This window comes from Ammodytes marinus, assembly GCF_949987685.1.
Source record: "Ammodytes marinus genome assembly, chromosome: 21".
Lineage (NCBI taxonomy): Eukaryota > Metazoa > Chordata > Actinopteri > Uranoscopiformes > Ammodytidae > Ammodytes > Ammodytes marinus.
In genome coordinates, this window is record NC_137225.1 from 15,011,156 (window position 1) to 15,036,076 (window position 24,921).

The following is a 24,921-nucleotide window of genomic DNA, read 5'->3' on the forward strand; positions in this document are numbered from 1 at the left end:
CCTGCCCTTAATGGAACAGAGCAGTTTTGAAAATGGATGAGGGGATATAGATTTACTTGGCAGATGATTCTAGTTATCAGCAAGCTCAGCCTCCTAATCAATGAGGTTATTGGGGATAATGGTGTGCTTAGAGCCCGGCTGTACCTCTGACATTAGTCTACAACATTCAGATGCGCTTGCGTGCAAGTTTTGCCACAGTAATTCATAGATCAAACTGTTTGCCTGGCAGTAAGCAGAAAGAAAGAAAAGGATAATTGCTCACAGTGTTATCCTGTTAGTGTTGTTCATAAATGCTGCTGTGAAGCATTGTGAGTAGGCAGAGGGCATTAAACAGCAGGGGCCATTTAGGGTTTACTGAATGTCTTTGTTAAAATCCGGTTTATTGTAGCATTTTCATAATATCCCAATACTTTGTTTCACTTCAGCTTGATAATGCACGCGAGTCAGCTGCTGCCACGTGTGTCTGGTCACCGTAACAGGGATTTATTAAGCCGACTGAAGGAGCTTTAGCTTTCTAATCATTTTACTTGGCTAAGTATGATGGCGGTCTCATACGTCACCGGCATAAAGCATCCGTGTCTGCAGATGCTCTATTAAATTGAGTGTTTGAGAAGATGCACGCAAATGCAGACTGGTATTTGCCTAGGCCAGGGTTCAGGACTGAGCTTTTCACTGCATCAGTTATAATGACATGACCTACATCCACCCCAGAGCGCCAGCGCTAATGCACCGCAGGGGAAACATAGACCCCGTGACTCTCAAAACACACGCACACGTGCTGACCCCTAGCACATGCATCTGCAGATGTGACAGATGTTCGTGCATGTGGAGACACACAAACACACAATCACTCACTCATTTGTGTTTTGCATGTGAAATTAATAAACAAATCTCCTATTTCATACCAACATGTTTACAAACTGAAAGCTTTTCAAAACGATGTTGAGCATCATTAAGCCTCAAATTGTAATACTTAGTTTCTGGTATTTTGATAGGAGCTTGTGTAGTATTCAAACAGCTATTTGCAAGTAAGTAACATGCTCATTGGGGGAACACAACTGTGTGACTGCTTTGATTTGAACTCTAATGCACAACACGACACAATCATGCTGGAAACATACCATTGCACTCTTTAGCACCTTGATGAGTATTCTGCCATAAAGAGTTTGTCCTGGAATGACACACTGGCATTATACTGCATTAGTTTCATAGCAGCCTCCTTTCACCTCACTATGCTCTCACATCTACTGACTGCAGACTACAAGCAGGGAGGCCGCCATCTGCCTTGAGTACTAATAGTAGTAGAGAAGATTGTTCTGACATAGCGGTGTAGCTTAGCTGTCTGAATGACTTTTCTGTTATGTTCAATTTTACTTGAGTGTGTGTTTTGTGGGTGACTGGGCCTTCATATGGATATTATACATCAGGTTTCGGTCAAAAAGTATTTACAAAATCACAGCTTTTGCAAGTTTTAGTGTGCTCTAAGTTAATTGTTAAGAAGACCTGAAACAAGATGGTGGTGTTTTCTATCCACACTGTGAGCTACAGTAGATGCATATCCACCTACCACATTGACTAGAAAAAATAGACGCCCACTCATTTAAAAAATATCAAAGATTGGTTATTTTGTTTGCATTCAACAATTATGGCTCGTAAGGCTTTGACAGAAATTCTTCTTTCTGGCTAAAATATATGATTTTATAAATAAAAGTTACTCAAATTTGAATAAAATGCACATAGGTTTAAGAAAGTATGATGAAAGATGAATATAATAGTGTCTCGCTGTGGCCAGTGCAACGGATGCTTTCTTAATAGAGAACATGGATTCAGCTCTGTTAGTAATGTCACATACATCTGCAATATCCTATTTAGTGCTTTGTTCATTACATTGTGGTAAAGCCCATCCTTGTGGCACCTACGTAAGATTAATTCCAGTATAGACATGAAAGATATTTGTAAATACTTCTTAACCCTGCACATTCAGAACATTCAAACCGCATGAATCTTGAGGAAATAAGTGCTGATTTCTTCTAGGAGATGTGAGAGTGAGAAGTCAGGTTGGATTTGAACCGGAACGAAGCAGCTCCCACCCATACCTGTGTATCGACTTCAGAACTCTTCACAGTGAGTATGAATCACAGCCAAATTTACCCAGACTCGCCAGCCACTTTGATACCAAGAGAGATTATGAAACTGTTTGTTCTTCTCCAGCAAGATTGACAGATGTTTGTGTGCGCCTTTGATACAGTTTTTCACATGACGATAAAGACCAAGGTGTTGTCTTAGTGTTAACCTTGTTAGAGGCTTTTTATCAATGCTTTATAAATACGTGTGTGATAAAATAATCACTTTCATACTCACTGAAAAGCTTTTAGAGAACATCAAACAATTACAAAGTGTGTGTGTGTGTGTGTGTGTGTGTGTGTGTGTGTGTGTGTGTGTGTGTGTGTGTGTGTGTGTGTGTGTGTGTGTGTGTGTGTGTGTGTGTGTGTGTGTGTGTGTGTGTGTGTGTGTGTGTGTGTGTGTGTGTGTGTGTGTGTGTGTGTGTGTGTGTGTGTGTGTGTGTGTGTGTGTGTGTGTGTGTGTGTGTGTGTGAACATTTTGACCCAACCGTAATCCTACCTCATGCTGACGTATTTCCGGAGTGCAGTCACGGTTTATTCAGACACAGCGCTTTTGTTTGCATGTATGAGTGTGTTTGTGTGAGACCACTGACAAAGCACGTCTGCTGTGTGATCCCAGACGAAAAGGCTTACGAGTGGAAGGCTGTGTCAGCAGCAACTGTTTGTATATCTCTTCGTCGGTGTCAGATCCCCACCGATTTAGTGCGACCCAAAATGACTCTCAGAGCATAATGACCATGCACAAACACACATTTACAATAAGCATTGTTCAATGCTACACATAGAACAATGCTAACAAATTCATGTGTCTGTGTGTGCAGCACGGCTGGGCTGCGGGTCCACGTCGGCGAGCTCTGATCCTGAAAGGAGGGTCCACAGACTGCTCAGCTTCCAGAGGTACCTGCACTCATCCCGTATGCTGCGGGGAATCCCCCAGCAGATCCCCCTCCACATCCTGGATGAAGACTACAATGGACAGGCCAGAGTATGACTTCCAACTTTAAATAAAGACACCAAAATAAGATTGTTGAAATGCAGATGATGCGCTTTGTTGTGTGGAGTCAGATATTCTGGAGACGCTTTTTGTCAAGATCAGTCAATATCTCTTCACTATCCGCAACCTGTACGTACTGTGTGCACTGAAAAAAATCCTGTGTGAATACACAGCCTAGGCTCTCTAAACGGGCTAACGTTGCTAGCTACGGTGTGCCACCTTTGTTTACATAACAGTTTACAGAGCCTAGGCTGTGTATTAACACCAGCTTTTTTTTCAGCGTGCACACAGTTCGTACAGGTAGCGGATTGTGAGGAGACATTCACTGATTTCCAGAATCAGTGACTCCACCTTTTAGACTTCACGTCACTCATGTGATGCTTTTCCTTTTGCTTCTATTTCTATTTCAGTGCATGCTGGAAAAAGTCGGAACCTGGAATTTCGACATTTTCCTCTTCGAAAGGTTGACAAACGGTAGGTAAAGTCTGATCTGGTTCTCAAGTTATTGTGAGTCATGATAGTGGAAGGCCATGCAGCGTGGACTGGAGAAACCAGGATGAAACCAGTCTTACTGGAGAAACCAGAATGAAACCGGTCTTAGATCCAACGTGTTACCAGTGGTGCCATCTATTGGACGCTGGCTAACACAAGGCTTTGGCTGTATGAAGATGAACTTATTTCGTAAATAGGAGAGAAAAAGAGCAATCTTCAATTCTGGGTTACTTTTGTTGTCATTTGCCTATTGACGAGGACACCGCCATGTATTGTTAAGTTTCCAATGCAGCTGTAATGGAGTAAGGCCTCAAAGGAGGACAGCAGCAATATCGTCTCTTTATATCGATCTTACCATTCAACAGTCATGCAGGGAGCGTATTGAAACTAATACATAGTATGTTCTTGGTTATTGTATGTCCGTCTGTCCAGGGGCCTATTTCAGGTAGCTGGTTTTGAGGCAACCCAGAGTTTGTTCGCTCTGAGTTAGTGGAAACTCTGGGTTTTCCGTTTCAGGTAGCAGGTTCAGCGCAACCGAGAGTCAGTTACTGCGGCAACATACGCCGTGGGTCTAACCTGCTGGATAGGTGGTTAGACCTACCCTGAGTTTGTTTTCACTTTACGCTGCAGCTCCGACTGAAGAAAGAGTGTCACTGTCACACGCGTCCCTGTACAGTTTGAAGCAAAATCACTCCATAGAAATCTCCATCGGGATGTTTTTATCATTTCCTGATGATTTTACGTTTGACCGATCATTTATCTGATCAGTAGCCTTGTTCTCAGCCCTCGGTCCGTTCATATAGGCGGCCACCTTACACATCGTGACATGCTCTACATTCAGATTAATAAATAACCATTTGTATTGTATGCTTTTTAACATCTGTGCCACTGAACAGATTTATGTCAGGTGGATTCATGTAACGCTGCGGCTGCACGCGATTGTTACTGTTCACTTGTGCGATCCTAAAGTCACAGACGAGCCTCGTTAAATAGCCTAATATGAATATAAAAATTATATAATAATTTAAACTGTGATCACTTGAGGAAAATGGATCTGGTAATAAATCAATCAGGCTCTTCAATGGAAACTGTCACCTTATGTGTCAGACGTTAATGTCTTTCACTCCCCATTTAAAAGAAGCGACAGTCTGTTTACTGCACAGTGGGCTATTAGGCTATAGCTTCCCAACATATTATACAGCGAATATAAATGCTGTGCCGCGCCAGCTTTATTACTTTACTGCTGATATGCGTAACTTTTTAAAATAGACTATGGCTTCTCATACGGAAGCGAAATGATTGCTCTGTTTTTTTCTGAATTGCCGAGGAGATTAGATCAGAGTTATGTGACAATATCCCCGTTAATTCTTCTCCATAGGCTACCATAAACTCATTCGTTAATATTTCTAACTCCAGTGGGAGTTTTTTTTTTTTTTTTTTTTGAGAAGTGGAGAAGTGGGAGGATCACGCATTTGTTTCTTCTGTTTCCATGGTGAATCATGTTATCAGCGATCCATTGACGATGGCTTTTATGCACACGCTCCACCCAGAGTGAACAAGCTCAGAGTTGATTGACCCAACGCTGATCCACTGTTCTGTAACCGAAAACCCAGAGTTACTCATCAACCCTGCGCTCTGAGTTGACCAACTGAGTTGACCAACTCAGAGCGCAGGATTAAACTCAGAGTATGTAAAACCAGCTACCTGAAATAGGCCCCCTGATGTGTATACTATATATACAGTGTAACACTAAAGCAAGAGATTTAGAGGAAGTTTGCCAATAACATATACATTACAAAACAGAAGAATTACTTCAGCAATACACTGAGCATAAAAGATTGATGTCATTTTGCATCGTAACAATGTGTGACAGTGCCATTTCTCCTTTTTAAATACAAGTGGGGAAAAAAACTACACAAGCCAAAGACGAAAGCCCAGCGCTCACTGTTGATTGTCCTCTTGTTTAGGAAACAGCCTGATCAACCTGACCTTCCACCTGCTGAACCAGTATGGCCTGGTGGAGCTCTTCCAGCTGGACATGGTCAAACTCTGGAGGTTCCTGGTCATGGTCCAGGAGGACTACCACAGTGACAACCCCTACCACAACGCCACCCACGCTGCAGATGTCACACAGGCCATGTACTGCTACATGCGGGAACCCATGGTGAGACCTGCAAAGAAGCCGTCTCAGTGCTTTTTGGCTTCAGCGACAATCTTTTTAACGATTTTTTAAATGTATTTATTCTATTTATTCATTAATTTCTTCTTTGTTTCATACTAAGAGTGTGACATAGCATACAAAAACAAATACAAAAACACAGAACAAAATAATTATAAAGTGTCAAAAACAGTATTCATAAATAAAATAATCGTTTGTGTCAAAAAATGAGCAGGAGGAAGCCAAAGCTTATACATTCCCACCCCTTATTCAAGTGCTTATAATTATCTGATATAAATGTATCAGCGACAAACACCTTTTTACATATGTGCACCAAATTATTTACTTTTATACAATAGTCAAATGTTTACGAAGCCATTTAAAATAAAGAAGAAGAAAGAAAAAACTATTACATGTGTCAGTATAGAATTCCAGTCATCATCACCATTGTGACATTCTCTTGTTATGAGTGCAGCTTGCCAAGTCTCTGACCTCCTGCGACATCCTACTGGGCCTCCTAGCTGCCGCCACACATGACCTGGACCATCCTGGAGTCAACCAGCCATTCCTCATCAAGACTGACCACTATCTAGCTACACTATATAGGGTAAGACCACACTACACTCACCCTTTAGCTTCCAAAACCTTCTTATGGCTGCACTGCAGAAGACATCATATGATTTATTAATTCTGTTTTATCTTTTTTAATGTGCAGAATACCTCTGTTTTGGAAAACCACCACTGGAAGTCTGCAGTGGGTCTGCTCAGAGAGACTGGGCTGTTCTCCCATCTGCCTGCTGAAGACAGGTCAGTCTGACAAAAAATTATGAGAAAAACACTGCCACACGCAAGATAGCATCCCTTTAGCGGTTATACATGTTGCCTCAGAACATGCAGTTATTTCAAAAGCCTCCTCTGCTTAGATTTATTGAGGAAATCTCATCAGATGCCAAACGGTCTGATCAAAGTGTATTTTCCCACTCCTCAGCCTGAACATGGAGAGGGAATTGGGCTCTTTAATTCTGGCCACGGACATCAGCAGACAGAACGACTACCTGTCCAGGTTTCGCAGGCACTTGGACCAGGACAACTTGTGTTTGAGCAACGCCAGTCACCGTCACTTCCTCCTGCAGGTTGGTTCCCATCCTCTGTCAGAAACACACATCATCTGCTTCCCAGCACAACTGTGAGCCCTTAATTTGCTTTTAATCTTTCCAGATGGCTCTGAAGTGTGCAGACATCTGTAACCCATGCAGACCCTGGGAGCTGAGCAAACAGTGGAGTGAGAAAGTGACCGATGAGTTCTTCCAACAAGGTTTACCTTTTATTCCTGTTGCATACTCTGTCATTCTAATGCAGTTACTTATTTTTCTCTTTGTTTGTTGTGTGTTATTCATTCTAACCAAATAAACCTGTCATTATAGAACTTATAATGCAATTTAATAGACATAAAATTGTTTTGCCCTTTTTAGGAGACATCGAGAAGAAGCACAAACTCGAGGTCAGCCCACTTTGCGACAGAGAGGCTAATACAGTAGGCAACATTCAGATAGGTAAGAAGCTGTGTTGTATATTTGTGTATTTAAGGTGGAGTCTGCGAGTTTGGACAATGCTTGTTGTCAAAATAACTTTGTCAAAATCAGTGAATATCTCCTCACATAATGTAGTGTTAATAACCAACCTAAGCTCTGTATACTGGTATGTAAACAAAGGGTATGTAAACAACGGGGCCCACCGTAGCTATCAACAATGATCGTTTACAGAGCCTAGGCTGTGTATTGACACTGGATTTTTTTCAGCACACACACAGTTCATACAGGAAGTGGATCGTGAAGAGATATTCACTGCATTCTCGAGAATAGCTGACTCCACCAATAAGCTTTCACTTATAGTTTGCATCGAATCTTTAACCCTAATGTGAGTCCGTCACCTCTCCTCCCCTCCCCATTCAGCCTTCATGACATATGTGGCGGAGCCGCTGTTTACAGAGTGGGCACGTTTCTCTGACACTCGTCTGTCCCAGACCATGATGGGCCACATGGTCCTGAACAAGGCCAGCTGGGTCGGCCTACTGCAGCAACAAACCTCTGTTTCCGAGGAAGCGGAGCCCAGCACAGCCGGCAGCGGAGACGCAGCCGCCGCCCGAAGAGACAGCAACACAGCCACAACTGCAGGAGGAACCAGCTCCAAAGACATACCTCAGGGAAGCAGAGAATCCTGACACTCCTTGTGTGACTTCACCTCGACCTCCTGACCCCGGCCTCAGGGCCTCACCACACACTGGGGGCCGGGTGGGGCACTGCAGCACCACCTGATCCTAACTCCTTTGTTTATTTTTTGTTGCTTTTGCCTCCCATCTTGATAAACCACTGATTTTATTTAATTTATTTAATTTTAACTTTTAATATTTTTTTTTTGGCATAGAGCAATACATAGATACCTCATTTGGCTACTGCTGTATTTTCTTTTATTAGCTTAGTTTTATTTATTTGTCCACTGTAGTTTTGGCATTATTGACTGAAAACACAATTTTTTTCTGTTAGTGAACCTTGTTGGGAAAGCAGTGTAAGAACTGAAGAATAATTTTTTTTTCTGGTATTTTGAAGTGCCATTTGAAAACAAAGATTTGAAGAATGATCTGAACTGAATTGACTGAGACAACTGGAGTATTCAGACAGGAGAACCTTCTTAGACTTTAAAGTAAAGCGGTGGTGCATTTTGTATTGAAGATTCTTCCTCATGTAAAAAAAAAGAAAAAAAGGAAAAAATGTGACAAGCCCAGTCCTTTTGCTGCCTCTAAGAAGACTGTTTACGCGTGTCCTCGTTTGTTGTTCCTTTCCCCTTGAACTGAATCATGTCGGCTCAACGGTTTGCCTTTCGAAGCACAGATGTGAAGAACCACTTTGTTTGAACTGTCATCCCACTGTTGAAGCCATGAGCAGAACCTTATTCAAACACACCAGATGCCATAAGTAACTCCACCTGTGCTACGACGTGTTCTTGCACTCCCAAATAACGGATGGTGTCGGACGTGCAGCTTTGTCTCTGCGACACCTCCAGGAGACCCTGTGAAGGTGTTGTTGAAATGAGTCCTTTCTTTTTTTTTTTTTCTGACGATGTTTCCGAATCTTCCAGTGCTGGTTGAACTCGGGGTAGCTTCCCTCCCAGACTGGAGATCGAGTTACTCACTGCACATGCATCTCACCTGGAACTCCACGCAATTCTACTCGCTCAGGGTTATGCCAGTCTCTTATCAAGATGGAGAGGGAGAGGAAGGTTGACTGCAGTGCGATACAAGGTTGTCTCTGTTTTGTTTCCTGGCTAGGATCTACTGAAGGAGACTCTCCCTCTCCGCAGAATGTCTCTCTCAGCCACATGCAACCTATAGGACCGCTCGATTGATGCCTTATAACTATGCACAAACTATGCTAAGTGACCAAACCAGCTCCTGTTCCCATCAAGTGCATGGTGTGCTTGTCTCTGAATGCACTGTCCAATCCCTTTGCCTTTTTGTTGTGAGGAACAACTCCGGCTGTCTTTTTTTCTTTTCTTTTTGTACGGAAACAAAATGGTCGAGTGACTTTGAACATTCCATTTCTTTGTGTTTGGTTTGTCAACTTTGATTCTGTATAGTGGCACAAATTGTGTTTGTGTTAAAAGATTTTGAAAGATAAAAGGTGCTTTTCTTACTTTAGCTGATTTGTATTTCGCTGTAAGTGCTGTAAGACTGTTGATAAAACTGTTTACAATTTGTTGCGACGGCCATTTTTGGGAAGACTTAAATGTCGAGCCAGATTTTGTAAAGGCTTTGCTGTATTGACCTTTTTGATACATGCCTGTTGCAGTTAAACATTTGAATAATAAAACCCGTTGTTGACAAATGTCTCTTTGACTTTCACACGGTCAAAGCATATAACTGTAATATTCAGGTGACATAATGTCCACACAAAGTTACATTCAAACTATTCAGGAGAAAAATAAGCATTTACACCATAGTCAGGACTGACCATAAACTTTTATTTATTTAGAGATTTGACTATTTAAGTTTTTATAAGACAACACTTGTACAAAATCTTAATCAGTAAATTTAAATGACAATCACTACCAACATACCCTGCCTATCTTCCCTTATTAGAGGTAATATTAGTAAAGTTGTCTTGAACTACACTGGCATAGTGAACAAAAGTGGAAACGATAAGCATCAGTCAATTTGAACAAAACAACTCACATGACTTTGATGGGTCAATGTCAAACTGAATGAAAAATAGGACTGGCAAAAGAAGTATAATTGAGACCTTTGGGATACAGATAAGAAGGGGTGTCTTTGGACCCATGAATAAAATATGTTCTTCATGTACTAACAGTATTTATTTAGTGATACGATGTTGAACTGAGTCTTAACTTCTCTGTACTGGTGTTTTAAGTGTTTAATGATTAAAAGAGGCTCTGATAAATAAATGATTGCATAGGTACCTACACAGTCAGAAATATGACGTTGGCTTAACAGTTACAGTATCTCCCTATTACAAGCAGCATCCTACATCAGAAATAGAAAAAGGAAATGGTTATATTTGGAAGTGAAAGGCAGAATCTCACAGAGCATCACTGGAATGTCTTTGGGTCTTAAACACGGATCATACTAAAATGATAAATAATGCCAAATAAAAACAATTGGGACAAAATGTACACAGGCTCAACAGAAAGTACACAATTGTTAAAATCTAACTGGAATTAATAACGGACAAATCTTTGACATAATTACCTTAACACTTAATTATTTACTTTAACTTAAATAGAACAATCCTGAACATAAATTAGTCAAAAAGACAGCACACATAAAGAATACAGCATGATATTCCACAAGTAAGAAATTGCTCGCTTTCTTATGTGGTAGAAGAATTCAGCTTTCACAGACCTCGAAAGTCAATGTAGAATTGACCAATATGGTATGTTGAGCAAATTTGAACAACAAACTAAGTAGTGATTGAACATTAGCACTAATAACCTTCTGTAGTGTTGCTTGAAAATGCACATGTAGCCCTGACAAACACTGTCATACGCAGAAATTGAGAGTATTCAACACAAAAAAACAAAAAACAAAAAAAAAACACATTCAGTCGAACTAAACAAAATAAATCTTGTTTGTAAAACAGAAAGCTCATATCATAAGTTAGAAAAGTGCAAAAACAAATGGTCATGATGATCATCGGATGCAACACTATGAGATGTCAGATACTTGGAGCAGCTGTCATCCACTTCAGGCAACCATCCCTTGTCTTTCCACAGAAACAGCCGATATTAAAAAACATGATGAGGCACTTTAAAGTGTCCAAGGTACATCCGGCCCCTTCGGTTCAGAATCACCTGTTCACAGGAACTTCTTTTTTCCAGTTTGTTTCAACATGTGCTGCCCAAACTGTGAAAACAGATAGAAGAATCAATAAAATCAGATCAGTCAAATTACAGATATGATACCAAAGATGACAAAAGCACATATGAGAACGTTAATGGTGAATACACGAACATTTCTCACCAAAGGGGTTTCGGTTTGAGGTTTTACGTCTGGAACGGGAAGGTGGAATTCCTCCTGGTCTTCTCGTCCACTGTCGTGCCGATGGCGATGGGCGAACTTGCGTTTCAGGGCCTCTGCTATGAGAGCTGCAGCATCAACTGGTCCGTTGGACTTCAGTTTAGCATCACTATCCACTGGACGACTAAAGGACATACAGTTCAATAGAGCAATTAAAACCAATTCTAAAATCATAAGAATATAATTATTTTGGTGATATACAGTTTCAACATGTCTTCCTATTTGAAGTAGCTGCCAAAGAACCATGTTTTGGTCTGAAGGTACATTCAGTTACGATGTACTAATAATTTGCCTATTCCAATTTACTGTTTACATTTAATCACTTCTGAGTGGATTTTAAACTGTTTAACTATATAAGTAGCGGCCTACCTTTTGACTGATCGCAACTTGACTTTGCCAATGTCTTTCAGGACATCCAGCATGCTAGGGATTTCTGCTATCTTTGAATCCAAAACTGTCTGCCCGTCTGTCTTCTGCCCCCTGCGCTCCTTTATCAAGTCAATGGCAGAAAATGTCCGCTGGAGACTTGAGGGGGGTGGTGGTGGTGGTGGTGGAGGAGGAGGAGGAGGTGGTGGTGGTGGTGGGGGAGGGGGAGGCAGGGTGCCAGAGGGGGGAGGGGGTGCCCCTGTGGTAGCAGCTGAGGGAAACAAAGGAATAGAAAAAATCTTAGGGCTGTGTGGTGTGAAATTCTGCTGCCATCTAGAGGAGAAGGATAGTTACCACACAAATAACTCGCATTTCTGTCATAGAGAGAGGGTTGAGTCTATGTTTATGAAGGCTGTGAAGAATAATACCCGTCTGTGCGCTCCTTTCCTGAGCCAACACGATTTGTGCTATCTGAGCTCTGAGTTTGGCAAGTTCAGTCTCCAGTGCACCAATCTTCTGAATAGCCTCATTGTTGGCGACTGTTGGCCCCTGGGGGTCCGGAGGCTCCTGATGCAGGCTTGGTAGTGACCTCTGGCGGGTTAAGCGTTGCCTCTGTGGATCAGGCTGGCGGCCTCGAAAGACAACGCCTGGGTGTACCCCTGACCTGTTTCAATAAAGGTAGATTGAACATTGAAAATTCTTACACAAAAAACTGCAATCGTCCAAAAGAGGATATTAGGCGTCAAATCACTTTCACGTTCTCACCAGGGACTGACAAAGTCTTCGTCATCGTCGTCATCTTTATCGATCCAAGCAATATCAGCCAGAGAGGCCACCAAACCGCTCTGCCGCCTGGCACTAATCAGGACACCAGCATCCTCAGAGTATGGATAAAGCTGTCGGAGAATAGCAATGTTTAATATTTAAAAAAACATGCCAGAGAAGAGCGCACACACCAAGTCACATAACAACACTGCAAACAACTACAAGCTTCCAACAACTAATAAAAGGAAATAATTAAGTAAACATGAAGAAAGGAGAGCAGTTAAGAGGGAGGAGGTGTGGAGAGGATCTATATCCTGTTAATGAAAGGTCCAGGTAGCTCAGTCGGTCTTTAATCAGCTGAAGGTTGTTAAAGGTTGTTAAATGAACTGACCTAAAGCAGACAAACTGCATTCCTCATACCTAGGCAGGGTGGCTGCAGAAAGAAGAGAAGAAGACAAGAGAAAGCACAGTATTGAAGGAGACAGAAAAGTCAAGAAAACTAGTTTTTAAAAGGGTGGCTTAAGTGTAGTCTCTGAAATGTTTGATTTGTTAAAAAAATAAAAATAAATGTGCGAACACAGTCAGTGCTCGTATGATAAGATAATCTCTGTAACAATGATTCCACCCACTGTTTATGGTTCACAAATGAAAACAGTCAAGACAAGCAGAGGTGAAAAAGTGAATGGGGGTGTGAGATTTGTCACATGGCTGTGACTCGAACATTCAAGAGGAGTTGTCAATAAACAAGCAATGAAAAGAGGGAAAACATACCACAAATCTTATTTACAGAAATACTGTAAAAAAAAAAATGGTGAGAGTAAAGGCCGTTTCAGACGGTAGGCGACATTCCGCTCGCGTTGTCCCCTGGCACCGCGGCTTCACTTTGCGCTCCCCGTGTGAAGTGACAGGCGGAGGAAAGCGGTTGTGATTTTTCAACTGCCGCGACAAAAAGATAAACAGTTCTCAACTTTTCCAACGGCTCCTACGAGCGCGCGCAAGCGTTCGACCAGCACTGAAGCGACAGTTCCACGGAGTGCGCCCGCTTGTCGTGCCGCCTGACAGAACGCCGCGCCTTCTCTCTGCCCGCTCGCCTCTCCATTGACAATGCATTGCTAGGGGTGACAAACACGTTCCGTCTGAAACGCCCTTAAGTAACACTGAATAAAGTTAGAATCCTGGTAACTTTCCCTCACCTGAAAATGAACCCTCTGGCAGGGTTGCAGAGGAAGACTGGAAGCTATTCGCCTCACAATACTTCTGGAGGACCCATAGGGCTTAGTTGATCCACAAGCCTGGAAAACAAAAGACAACACACAAAAATACATGATTGTTCATTTATATGTTATGAAGCAGTTAACACTAGCTGTGTTCACTAGTCCATAGCTGATATACAGAAACATAATACAAATTTGAACATTTATTTTGCAATGTACACCTGCTGGGGTCAGACATCAACGCAGTTTGTCACTTACCTGGTCCATCTCTATCGGTGCATGGTCTTTACTCATTTCTGTTGATGTGTTTCAGGATGGCACATGGCCACGTGCCTCGATACCAAGGGCATCATAACGAAACAGTCATCTAGATGAAACACAATACAAGACTGAAAAAATGTCAGGTTGGATCACTTTAAAAACAACAATTACTTATTTAGGAGCTGTATTCCAAAAACCAAAAGTAGCACAGCGAGAAATAAAGATTGTACAGCACTTCTTTATCACTAAATTTTAAATGTTCTGCACTGTCTTTGGAGTATTTAGGGATCAGATTTCTTTATTCACTTATGTGTCCCTCTTCATACTTCTGCTATTTTTATGTAGCACTGTTGAAGGGAGCCTGGAACTTAATAATTGAATTGTCCAAGACTGCTCCTATAATTGCTGTGAACCTGACAAATAAACAATCTTAAAGTTGATTCAACATTAATGACTGACATTGACGTCTGTGTTGTTTGTATTGGTCTGGCATGCCTGCTCACGGTAATTTCTCACGGGGATGAATAAAGTATCTATCCAGGATTACAGACCTATCTACCTTACCTCTCTATCCGTCACTGTCTATCTATCTATCTATGCCACAGCTGCTCGATAATCATTGTCAAATGTTTCCCAACTTGTAAACTTTAACACTACTTGACACTTTGGTAAAATAAGGACACCAAACAACGTGAACAGGTGTGTCAGGGTCAGTTTTATGACAGATGTTAGCCAAAAACGTCCTTGGGACAGGTTAACGTGTTGTTAACCCAGCAACATTAAAAAGGTTATTTGTACATAGAAGTTTTAAAGTTAACTTGAGCGGCTAACTGATGCTAACGACGTTAGCGGGATAGCAATGTCCAGCAAACTTTTAACCACCGTTGACAAATTCATTAGGATGTGTCAAAAACAAGGACGACCCAGAGTGAAGCGTTACCACACGTGTACACATAACATTCATGTCAGAAGAAAGTTAGTGTGTGACATAGAAGCGAACTTACCGACATTGACGCTGACAGAAAACTTATTAAATTTTTCCACCTTGTTAACCGACATCTGCAGCGCGAGGCGTAGGAAGACTCACGGTGAGCCAATTGGAAAACACGGATTACAATATCTAGGTTGTGACTATGGAACGCCACCATTGGTTATTCATATTGATTGACCGACAAAGCCACCAACTATATTTGATTTGTATAACAAAGGCTATCTGATGATTGGTCCTTATATAAGTCGATCAAACTCAAATGTCCAATCATATGGCGTGAAACCTGTGGATGCTCGTTTTGATTATCCAGATTCCCCGCCGGGTGGTGTCCGGCGTGAACCGCTGGGATCCTTTTGGAAAACTGGGATGTCCTGAATAGCAAAACAGGTGTATCCCCTGATGTGCCACAAAACCCAAACAGTGCACAGCTGCTAGCTGGAGGAGCATAGAAAAGAAAGAGGCCCAGGCCTAGCGTTAGTGAAATTAAGTTGTTTTTATTCGTGGCATCGGAACGTCGTTGTTTCGTCTTGTTTTGCCGTTTCTGCTTTTGGTGTAATTGAAGTTAGCTGGGGTTGTCTCATGGTTTCGCTGAAAACTGTCAAAAAGGTATGCTATGACTGTCAAGTAACGTTAGCTTAGCTTAGCTTAGCTGCTGGATCGCCTCTGAACCACAGGGCGTGATTTGAGGTGAGGTTGGGGGTCGTAGAGTGTGTCACTGATCACAAAAACGAGTGTTGGTAGTTTTGGTTACGAAAATGACTTTGATTTACTTAGCAGCAACTCATGACATTAAACCGCAGTATTTCAACATCTGCCTATCAAGCGTTAGTGTGCTAATCTTTTTGTTCTTTCAGAGGATAACAACAGCCTAATCAATGCTTATCAGTACACACCATTAGTTTACAAGAGGCACTAATCAGTCAGATTATGTAGCACTACATATCAGAGGTTCTTGTTGATATAAAGCCTCAGAAAGTCTTATAAATCAGATCAATTCGGAGCTAAGTTGTAAAACTTAAATAGTGCAACTGACACTTCAAATTGCAAGGTGCAGTATTACTCTTCAAAAGCTGTAATAGCTGTCTGCAACTATTGGTTGATTAATTGATTAGTTTATTCAAATGTGTAAACATCTTTGACAATCCATTAAATGATCATGTCATTTCTGTAGATAAAAAGCCGAACATGCACTGTTTCCTGATTCCCAATTAAGAAAATGTGCTGCTTGTCTCTATTTTAATATTATTTCATATTCAATATCTTTGGCCTTATAACTGATGATTTGCCAGAAGAAACGTAATTTAAAGAGGTCACCTTTGACTCTGAGAAGTTGGGACAGTTTCCCACATGTTCTGAGATTTTGTTTTCCAAACCATTAACAAAGAACATCTACAGCTTCATTTATTATGAAAAAAGAATTGCCTCCATTACCTTATTTTTATGATAATTTTTTTTTCAGTAGAGAAAAGAGGTTGGTTTGATGCTTGGGACGTCAAGAGAAGAGGCACCATGAGTGCGGAGATGGATGCACTGACTGTGGTGAACCAGCTGCGTGATCTGGCTGCAGACCCCCTGAACAGGAGAGCCATAGTAGAAGACCAGGGCTGTCTGCCTGGTCTCATTCTGTTTTTGGACCACCCCAACCCAACAATCGTCTACTCTGCACTATTGGTGAGCATCATCCATTTATGTACATTTTATTGATATGTTCACATATCAATAAAAGTTACTGTTCAAGGTAAACTGGAAGGTTTGAATATCGCCTCACAAAGAGAGAAATTCTCCAGCAGCTGTTAAGATTAAATTAGTCTTGGGTTGCGTTCCGAATCGCATACTTTCTACTATATAGTATGTAGAAAAAAGATTTAGGATGTCCCGATTCTTGTGGCCAGATTTAGGATGGTTAGAAGTACCCGGATGTCCTACTTCATGCGGCCAAGATTGTTAGTGTTGAAAAGTGCATCCTATTTGGGCGATTCTGACCCACAATCCAGTGCGCACGTGAAGTGACGTAACATCGACGAAGCCTCCATATGAAAACAAACGGGGATGCGACGGATATAAAAGCAAGAGGCAAGATCAAGGCGCAATGTTATGATGAAATAAGAGAGAAAAGTATGTCCCAATAGTATGCCTACTGCATCCTAACTAGATTCTTTTTATCGTCGGATGTAGTATGTAGAATAGAAAAAAGAAAGAGTATGCGATTCGGAACGCAACCTTGGTTGAACAATCAGTTGACTTCCCTACTGCTTCTGTGATCTTGGTTTTCTGTTCATGTCATAGTCTGTCCCCCCCTGCTGTCCAGCAGTGTCAGAGCAGGTTTCAGTGACGGTCTAAAGGCCATTTCTCCCACCGCTGTGTCCCAGTCACCGTCACACACAAGCTGACATGCGCTGGCATTTAAACAGCCACATATTTCAAAACACTGTACACTGGTGACATCTGCTGTCTGTTGAGTGTTGTAAACACAATACAACTTTTTCATACAGCAATCTACTTCCACCACCACCGCAATCCATTTGTACGGCACAACTTGTATTATGAGTAAACCTTTAAGTGGCTTTATGTAACAGTTGCTGCTTGACGATAAACCAGAGTAACCGGTCAGTGCATTGCATATTTGTATTGGTTATGTAATATTGTACCAATGCATGCACTCACCCATTTTAAAAAGCTCTCTCTCTCTGTCTCACTCTCTCTCTTATGATATCACAAAGGGTCTCTCTCTCTCTCATAAGCTCGTAGCGCAGGATTGATAACGCTTGCCCTTGTCCTTGCAGGCCGTGCGCTATCTGGCAGAATGTCGAGCCAACAGGGAGAAGATGAAGGGCGAGCTGGGCATGATGCTGAGTTTGCAGAATGTCATGCAGAAGCAAGTCCCTGTCATCACTACATCTCTCTCTCTCACACACACACACACACACACACACATGCTCACTGTGCACTTTCTTTACGTTAAAAAACAACCTCAACCTCAGAATTTCTCTTGTTTGCACGGACAATGTATGCAAGTCTGCAATTTTTTTCCCCGGCGGGATGACGCCCTTCCGTTTGCCCTGTCAAGATGAATGTTATTAGAGTTGAATAGGTTAGAATAGGGTGGTAAACAGTTAAACTGCTTTTTCTGCATGTCGTGGATGTTAATGCATTGTGCCACCTCTCTGCAAATTTCTTGATGAGTCCACTTGCATGTTTTTTTTTACTGATGTGAGCTAATATTTGCTCTTTATTTGTCGCTGAGTTAGCAGGTTATTTAGCAGAGGTGGCTTATTTAGCATGTATGGTATTTATTGTGAGGCTATTTCTTAGTTCTTAGTTCGCATCTTTCTTAATCTTGTGTCCAAGCAGTCTTTCCTTGAGGGATTGTAACCAGTGTATAGTATAACTTTCTAAAAGGGCATGGTGAACACTCAATGGTCACCCAGGTCTGATTTTTGCGAAGGTGATGTTTGCTCCAGATAGCCGGACTGACCCTAGGGTCCGTGGCAGTTTTGCTAAGTGACTGCTGTTCATCATTAGCACCCTGATAGGAATAGACCTTTTGTTCAAGTGGCCGTCTGTAGCTCATATGATTCCGTCCCCCTCTCTCTTCCTGTGGCAAAGCTCTGGCTTGCCCCGGGACCGAGCCAGTCACTTCAGCTAGTCAGGCACGGCATCAAGAGGAGCCCTGCAGTAATGGCAGCAGCTTTTCCCCGCTCGCAGTCCCGTCCATGTGACTTTGGTTAGAGGTCGATCATAGCTGGACAAAGTGGGAACACATGGCTGGGGGGTGAGGGTGGGGATGGGGGGGGGGAAGCACCCAGCGTTGTTGCACCAAACAGGTGTGAATACCAATTATTATTATTATTATTATTATTATTATTATTATTATTATTATTATTAGTTTTATTTCTTCAACAAAGTAAGATCTTCATCCCAATAATAAAATGCCTTTTATTCAATGAATAAAGAGGGACGAATAGATAAATAAGTTTATTAGAAGAGAGTGTTTGGCTCGCTGACAGGCTTCCACAGAGCACGAATAGCAACGTGTTTTACAGCTCCGAGGGCATCCACACCAGACAGCTGATGTCTTATGTGGTTACTATAGAAGGAGTGATGACTGGGTGACATATAAAACTGTCCTGCAGGGGTATCTCAGGATCAGAAAGAAAAAGAAAAAATCAGCAACTGCAATTGACCTGTATTTGGCTTTTTCTAGAAAATCTGCTGTCTACTCAAATATTTTGTCCTGCTATGGATTTATTTTGTTAAAATGGCAGCAATGTCTTTTGGGACCCAACATGCTTGTACATAGAATAAATTAGATAAACAGACTGAAAGATTGAAAGTGCTATTTCTAAATTTCTTAAAATGTTAGATTAGTGATATGACTGCGGACGCTTTCAAAATTGGAGCTTCAGGAATTTATTTCAGTTTTAGGCACGATTAGTAACACATCCTCTTTCCCTCAGAAGCATATTAAGCATCATGAGTTGTCTGCTTTCACGAGGTATTTCTAACCTGCCTCTAGACAGAAATATCTTGGCACAGTAGATAATTTTTTTTTACTATTCTTAACATCAGTCATGCATACATTTAACTGCACTGCATCATTAGTATTATTAACACGAATGCAACCATGTCAACGCAACAGATCATTTCAACTATTCTCCGTTGAGTTGATTCAACCACAAATATTCACAAACCACATTTGACAAATTTAGAATGAATTATTTCTCATTTATGATTGTCTCCTTCTCTCCCCCTAAACCTAACCCTGTTTTCCTCTCTCTGACCCCAGGACTACGTCGCCTGGTGAGACCAAACTGCTGGCCTCTGAGATCTATGAGATTTTGCAGGCGGCCGGTAAAGAAGAGGCGGAACAGGCTGAGGCAGCCGCTGCCTCCTGCCAGCGTAAAGCCCACTTCTTCCTGGGCTCCAACAACAAGAGGGCCAAAACGGTGGTGTTGCACATCGATGGACTGGACGACTCTGTAAGGACACACCCAACCTCTATTGTTAAACTAAAATCTCTCTCCTTTCTTTTTTTTCTGGCATGTTTGGTGCCGTCATTGCCTCTTAGCCGTGTCTGTCTGGCACATGATTGGGGGGGAGGGGGTTCGGAGGGGTCAGGATGTAAATGTCAGCCATTGAACAGCAGGACGTTGAGATTGAACCTGAATGCTGCTCTGCAGGAAGCTTGCACCTAGCCAGATCACATTACAGCAGACAGACGGCCTCTGGTGGGCCGCATCGCTATCACTGCACCAGAAACACACAACAATCTGGCAGTTGAAAACCATACTCATGTAAACCAAATCTCTCAAATTTGAGCTACCAGATAGCAATTTAATGTTTTATAATTCTTTTTATGCTCACATGTGACCTAAATAAATTGTTGCTGATTCTTCATCATCTTCTACTGTATAACATGCCTTTTAGCCACAAGCATTTCTTAGCTCTCAATATGTTGGCCTTTGTGTTTCACACGTATACTCATGCCTCTCATACCTCCCTGTCTGTGGTCAGACCCGAAGGAGCCTTTGTGAGGAGGCGTTGCTAAAGATTCGAGGGGTCATCAGCTTCACCTTCCAGATGGCCGTCAAGAGATGTGTTGTCAGGATCCGCTCTGACCTTAAAGCTGAGGTAAGCAGTTCTGCCCAGATGCTGAAAATGGTTGGGGAACTTTAGGGATACACAACATGTTTGCCAATGTCTAATAACAAATACTTATCAATTGTTATTTTGCCCAAAACTAGTAACATATTTCTCCAGTTTTGCAGTTTTAATGTATGGAATAAACACCTCTGTAATCACAACCTGCAGTCCTGATTGGTTCCCAAACAGCTGTAGTGTGTTCACACATGTCTGAGCCTTCATTCCAGGAAACGTAATACCATTCTTGCAATTAGGCTTCAATTTCAAACTTTTAAAATGTCTTCAAACCATCTATAGGCTGGCAACTGTAACCCAGTGATTGCTGCTCTGATGCCTGTTTCTTGATTATATTAAAAATGGGAAAATCTGCTCCCTTCAACCACTGCAAGTTGTTAGAACAAAAAGTAAGATATTCATTTAATGATTTGTTCTAAAATGGATGAAAATGCCCTGTTAGCAGATCATACATACGCTGTATCCAATGTGTTAGATGTCAGAACAAAGAGTAAGAAATGAGTTTAATAAATTTATCTTAAATTGATGAAAATGCTCTGCACTATATCCAATTGGTTGGATGTCTTTTGCATAATTGTTGATGTTGGTTTTGATATCAAAAGCATCAAAAGAAAAAAATTATGCAGGAAATTTGGTGAGTATTTACTTAACCTGTGCTGGGTGAAGCATTGTCTATGTCGCTGCTCGTGTGTGCTTACAATGGAATATTAACAATCTAATTAAGTTAATAAAATGAGAAAAAAAATTTAATAAATCACAAATTCCTTCTCCCCCCACAGGCGTTGGGCACTGCAATCAACTCCACCAAAGTAATGACTGCTCAGCAGGTGTTGAAGATGGAGAATGGAGGAGAGGTAAGGGCAGCTCATGTGAAGAAAGGAAAAAAGACAAAGTGCATTGTTTACCTTAAATCCCTCTACATAAGACTGAGTTGATCGATCAGTATGCCCACTGTATGTTGTGTGTATTTGTGTACAAGGAGCATGGCCGCCCTTGCCTGTGTTTGAGACTCATCCACACTGACATGATTAGCTAGTCACATCTCTGCCTAAGCCTGTAGGCTAGGTGCTTTTCTGCCAAACACACCACCAGTCCTAGCTGCACTGTAATTCCAATCAGTAGCTCGTAGGCAAACTGTAGAGAGAACCTGCTATTTTATTTATATGATAAGCTAGTTGGCTAATTTATATTATTTTTTTTAACAAAATATGTTCTCCTAGAGTGTTTTCTTTACAATGTTCTGCGAATAATTATATTTATCAGTTTGTATTAGTTGTCATATACAATGTGGCCAGCAGGGGTCAGTCTAAGCTCAGTCATGTTATATGACCCCAGATGATGATTTGGCTCTACTGGAATAAATTAGTTTTTGGACAAATAGCACGCTTCATCATAATAATACAAGCCCAAATGACCTTCTTTGCTTTAACTTTTTTCTTTCTTTCTTTTTAAATTATACTTTATCTTGTGTGTTTGTGCAGCGGATAGTGCCGTTCCAGGAGGGCTCGGAGGTGCTGGTAGAGGAGAACACAGACATCCCGGACTACCTGCCCGAGGAGGAGAGTCCGTCCCAGGAGCAGGACAAGGCTGTGACACGCGTAGGCTCCATCACGGACGGCATGGGCTGGATCAGCACGGCCGCAAACTTCCTGACGCGCTCCTTTTACTGGTGACCACTTCCTGTGATTCTCTATCTCTCGCTCTCTTCTCCACGTTTTTCTCTCAAGTTACCATCCAGTCGCAACCTTTGGCGTCTCTCAGCCTCGTCCCGGGACAACCCCTGCCTAACACTATAGTCTAGACCCCCTCTCTCTGCACAGCACACAACACAGAAGCCCCGGCCACGCGTGTGCAACAAGTGCTGGACTGAAGCGAAACCTGCAATAACTTTAATCTTCTGTATATATTGAGCTACAAAATCCCACTACTGGCTGTGTGTGCACAACTATATACTAGCTGCAAATGTATCTCTCAAAGACGTAGCCAGACGGGGGCTTTGATTCAGACGACCAACCAAATAACATTCTTGGAAATGTGTATCGCTGCGTTGACGGGAGTTGACGTGTGGCAGGCGTATTTAATTGTTCCGAGGCTGATTATTTTTTTGAAGTACGATGAAAATTGGGAGTTCCGTTTTTTTTGTGTGCATGATTTTCGGTTGTTTTCCCTCAATCATCAAATTGTCCTTTTTGCTATATATATTTTTCATATTTTTCTTTCTCTAATTTCCTTATCAAGCTGAGATTGTTTTTTCTCCCCTTTGTTTTATTAGCATGCGATGAGTCTTTTGTGCCAATCTTGCCTGATGCCTAGACCCCTGATTATCATTGTGCGTGCCTTTTTTGAGATTTTAGTTTTAATTTAATTTTTTCGTAATTGACTCAAATGATTTGAGAGCTCCGAGCATGTCAGATATAAAGTTTGTGCTGCCTAGGCGGCACTTAGTGGCAGCGGCAGCCAGCTTCCCCCCAGCTCGTAGCTCACTGAGGGGATTCACATCAGTAGAAAAAGTAAACTTAGACACTAGCAAGAGGCTGCAACCCATTCAGCAACTGGCTTCTATGCATTAGACTGAAAGGATAAATGAGTATCTAGTTGGCTAATATATTTAACGCCTATCACCGCGTGTTATTTCTACCACAAACCAGAACTCTTTTGATGATGCTATAATGCAGGAAAAATCCTGACTTGACTGACAGCTCCTTGTGTTATTTGCACAGACTTAAGGCTACCTCTGCTTTCAGCCCTCTTATCTCACATAGTCGTAGTTTCAGTAAAACAAAAAAAACAACCTCGATTTGCATGGTCAAGGCCAACCTGTTAGCTGCCTGCTTGTTACCTGGACTCCCACCGACATTTTTACAGTATTGTAGCCTCACCCACTCAATTAATAATTTCAGTTTAGCCAGCAGTGTCCTTAGAGCAAAGATCACGTTAGTGCAAGCTCACACACACAAATGCATAGGACAGCAGAGGCATACTGGAACAAGGGTGTGGTTATGTACATTATGTAAATGGTACCTGATTCCCCCTTAAAATCTCCAACCTTACACGTGAAGGAACATTTTGTTCAATTTTTCAAATACCGATTTGCATTTTTAGTGTCACTAAATAGGAGAAGAGAAGCTAATGCTAACGCCCTTGGCAAGTTTCCTCCTTTTCTTGAGCCATTACAAACCCCAGTGACTCACACCAGGTTTAATTATGATCTCCTCGGACTTGTGTGAGTGTCATTAACAATTATTATATACTATACACTGCTGACCAGGCGACTCTTATTATTCTGATGGTGCAGAGACGTCACAGTCGGTTGAGGTCAAACGGATAGGGGAATGACCTGAATAATTTGAATTGATGGTGGCTATTCTCGGGAAAAGCAATAATAATATTTTTTGCATTAAAAGTAGTGATTATAGATTGCAATCAGCCTTCAAGATTCATGTTTTTCAATAAAAGGTATGAGATAAAAGTTAGGATCATCAGTATTAAAATGTCTTCTTTAGTTGTCCATTTTTCATTTATCTTGGTACATTGCATCATGTAGTTTCATTTTTAATATTTGGTGTCTCGGCTCATATTGCAAAAAAAAAGAAAAAGAAAACAGATACTTGAACATTGTTTCTTAGAACTGTCCTTTTGTGTTTATCAAAGCGTAAATTCCCCTTAACTGTTAGATTAACCGCATCTTTAAAGTTGACAGAAAACCACAAACTAAATCCTCAACAATGTAACTTGTGCACAGACCTCAAGTGTCTGTCACCAAATGTAATACAATGTAATGCAGATCTTAAAACTGTAGATTCCCATACACTGTTAATGCAAACGATGATAAACATAAAATCCAAATCTGTCTGGTGCTTTTTATTTGTGTGCTTGGCTATATTGATTGATTTATATTTATTTCGTCCATGGATGTCTTCCAACAAAACTCATTTCAACATTCTCACATGTACAATCCATAAAACCATGACGAACCAATGTGTGTCATACTCTCGGGATGCTCATGCCATGTGCAGTGGTCACACCAGTGCTGCAGAGTAGACCTTACTTTGTCAAATCAACTTGCTGAAGGCAGCAATCATTCTCCGCACAGAAAAAGAGAGACGGGGGGAAATTTCTGTTTTCTTTACTGGTTTATAAGTGAAGTGCCCCAGGGCGATCCTGTGGCCTGCCCACCACCTCCCCCCCAGCCTTGGTGCTGGTAGGCAGGCAGAGGCGGCAGTGTGCCCCAGCTGGAAGCCCTGAAGCCGCTGCTGCTGCTGCTGCTGCTCAGCCTCCAATGAAACACTGTGTCAAGCTGAAGCGGAGG

At 41.7% G+C, this 24,921-nt stretch overlaps 3 protein-coding genes across 6 annotated transcripts in view; 2 read left to right on the plus strand and 1 right to left on the minus strand.

Moving 5' to 3' along the window:
* pde7a (phosphodiesterase 7A) overlaps positions 1–9,818 on the plus strand; it is a 25,934-nt gene extending 16,116 nt beyond the window's left edge. Inside the window, exons 3-12 of one of the 2 annotated variants that reach the window (XM_080050389.1) lie at positions 2,035–2,124; positions 2,945–3,108; positions 3,528–3,591; positions 5,577–5,773; positions 6,243–6,374; positions 6,483–6,574; positions 6,756–6,900; positions 6,986–7,082; positions 7,240–7,320; positions 7,720–9,818. In XM_080050389.1, coding sequence (XP_079906515.1) covers positions 2,035–2,124; positions 2,945–3,108; positions 3,528–3,591; positions 5,577–5,773; positions 6,243–6,374; positions 6,483–6,574; positions 6,756–6,900; positions 6,986–7,082; positions 7,240–7,320; positions 7,720–7,988 — 1,331 coding nt within the window. In that variant the 3' untranslated portion in view covers positions 7,989–9,818. The remainder of the gene's footprint in view (positions 1–2,034; positions 2,125–2,944; positions 3,109–3,527; positions 3,592–5,576; positions 5,774–6,242; positions 6,375–6,482; positions 6,575–6,755; positions 6,901–6,985; positions 7,083–7,239; positions 7,321–7,719) is intronic. The other variant, XM_080050390.1, reaches the window with a different exon arrangement.
* Positions 9,815–15,040, minus strand: mtfr1 (mitochondrial fission regulator 1). Of its 2 annotated transcripts, none has more exons than XM_080050391.1 (8): positions 14,968–15,040; positions 13,961–14,091; positions 13,682–13,780; positions 12,489–12,619; positions 12,152–12,387; positions 11,727–11,994; positions 11,301–11,481; positions 9,815–11,183 (listed from the first exon to the last, which is right to left on the minus strand). In XM_080050391.1, exons 2-8 carry the CDS (start codon positions 13,994–13,996, stop codon positions 11,136–11,138), a joined length of 999 nt encoding a protein of 332 aa, XP_079906517.1. In that variant the 5' UTR covers positions 13,997–14,091; positions 14,968–15,040; the 3' UTR covers positions 9,815–11,135. The 2 variants fall into 2 exon arrangements, with proteins under 2 accessions (XP_079906517.1, XP_079906518.1); XM_080050392.1 differs by having other exon boundaries at positions 13,961–14,069; positions 14,968–15,021.
* A 332-nt stretch (positions 15,041–15,372) lies between these two features.
* On the plus strand, positions 15,373–24,440 carry armc1 (armadillo repeat containing 1). Of its 2 annotated transcripts, none has more exons than XM_080050416.1 (7): positions 15,373–15,560; positions 16,414–16,625; positions 17,738–17,829; positions 19,741–19,933; positions 20,469–20,585; positions 21,392–21,466; positions 22,094–24,440. In XM_080050416.1, the coding sequence occupies exons 2-7, from the start codon at positions 16,464–16,466 to the stop codon at positions 22,283–22,285; spliced, it is 831 nt and encodes a 276-aa protein (XP_079906542.1). In that variant the 5' UTR covers positions 15,373–15,560; positions 16,414–16,463; the 3' UTR covers positions 22,286–24,440. The 2 variants fall into 2 exon arrangements, with proteins under 2 accessions (XP_079906542.1, XP_079906543.1); XM_080050417.1 differs by having other exon boundaries at positions 16,417–16,625.
* The last annotated feature ends 481 nt before the right edge of the window (positions 24,441–24,921 follow it).

What these genes read in the sequence shown, in the direction of transcription:
- mtfr1 (XM_080050391.1), bottom strand. Translation starts at nt 13,996, where the DNA reads ATGAGTAAAGACCATGCACCGATAGAGATGGACCAG. An exon ending in GGAAAGGAGCGCACAGACGG is followed by an intron (nt 11,995 to 12,151) that starts GTATTATTCTTC and finishes TGTTTCCCTCAG; the next exon opens with CTGCTACCACAGGGGCACCC. An exon ending in CTCAAACCGAAACCCCTTTG is followed by an intron (nt 11,184 to 11,300) that starts GTGAGAAATGTT and finishes CTGTTTTCACAG; the next exon opens with TTTGGGCAGCACATGTTGAA.
- armc1 (XM_080050416.1), top strand. Translation starts at nt 16,464, where the DNA reads ATGAGTGCGGAGATGGATGCACTGACTGTGGTGAACCAGCTGCGTGAT. An exon ending in TCGTCTACTCTGCACTATTG is followed by an intron (nt 16,626 to 17,737) that starts GTGAGCATCATC and finishes TTGTCCTTGCAG; the next exon opens with GCCGTGCGCTATCTGGCAGA. An exon ending in TCGATGGACTGGACGACTCT is followed by an intron (nt 19,934 to 20,468) that starts GTAAGGACACAC and finishes GTCTGTGGTCAG; the next exon opens with ACCCGAAGGAGCCTTTGTGA.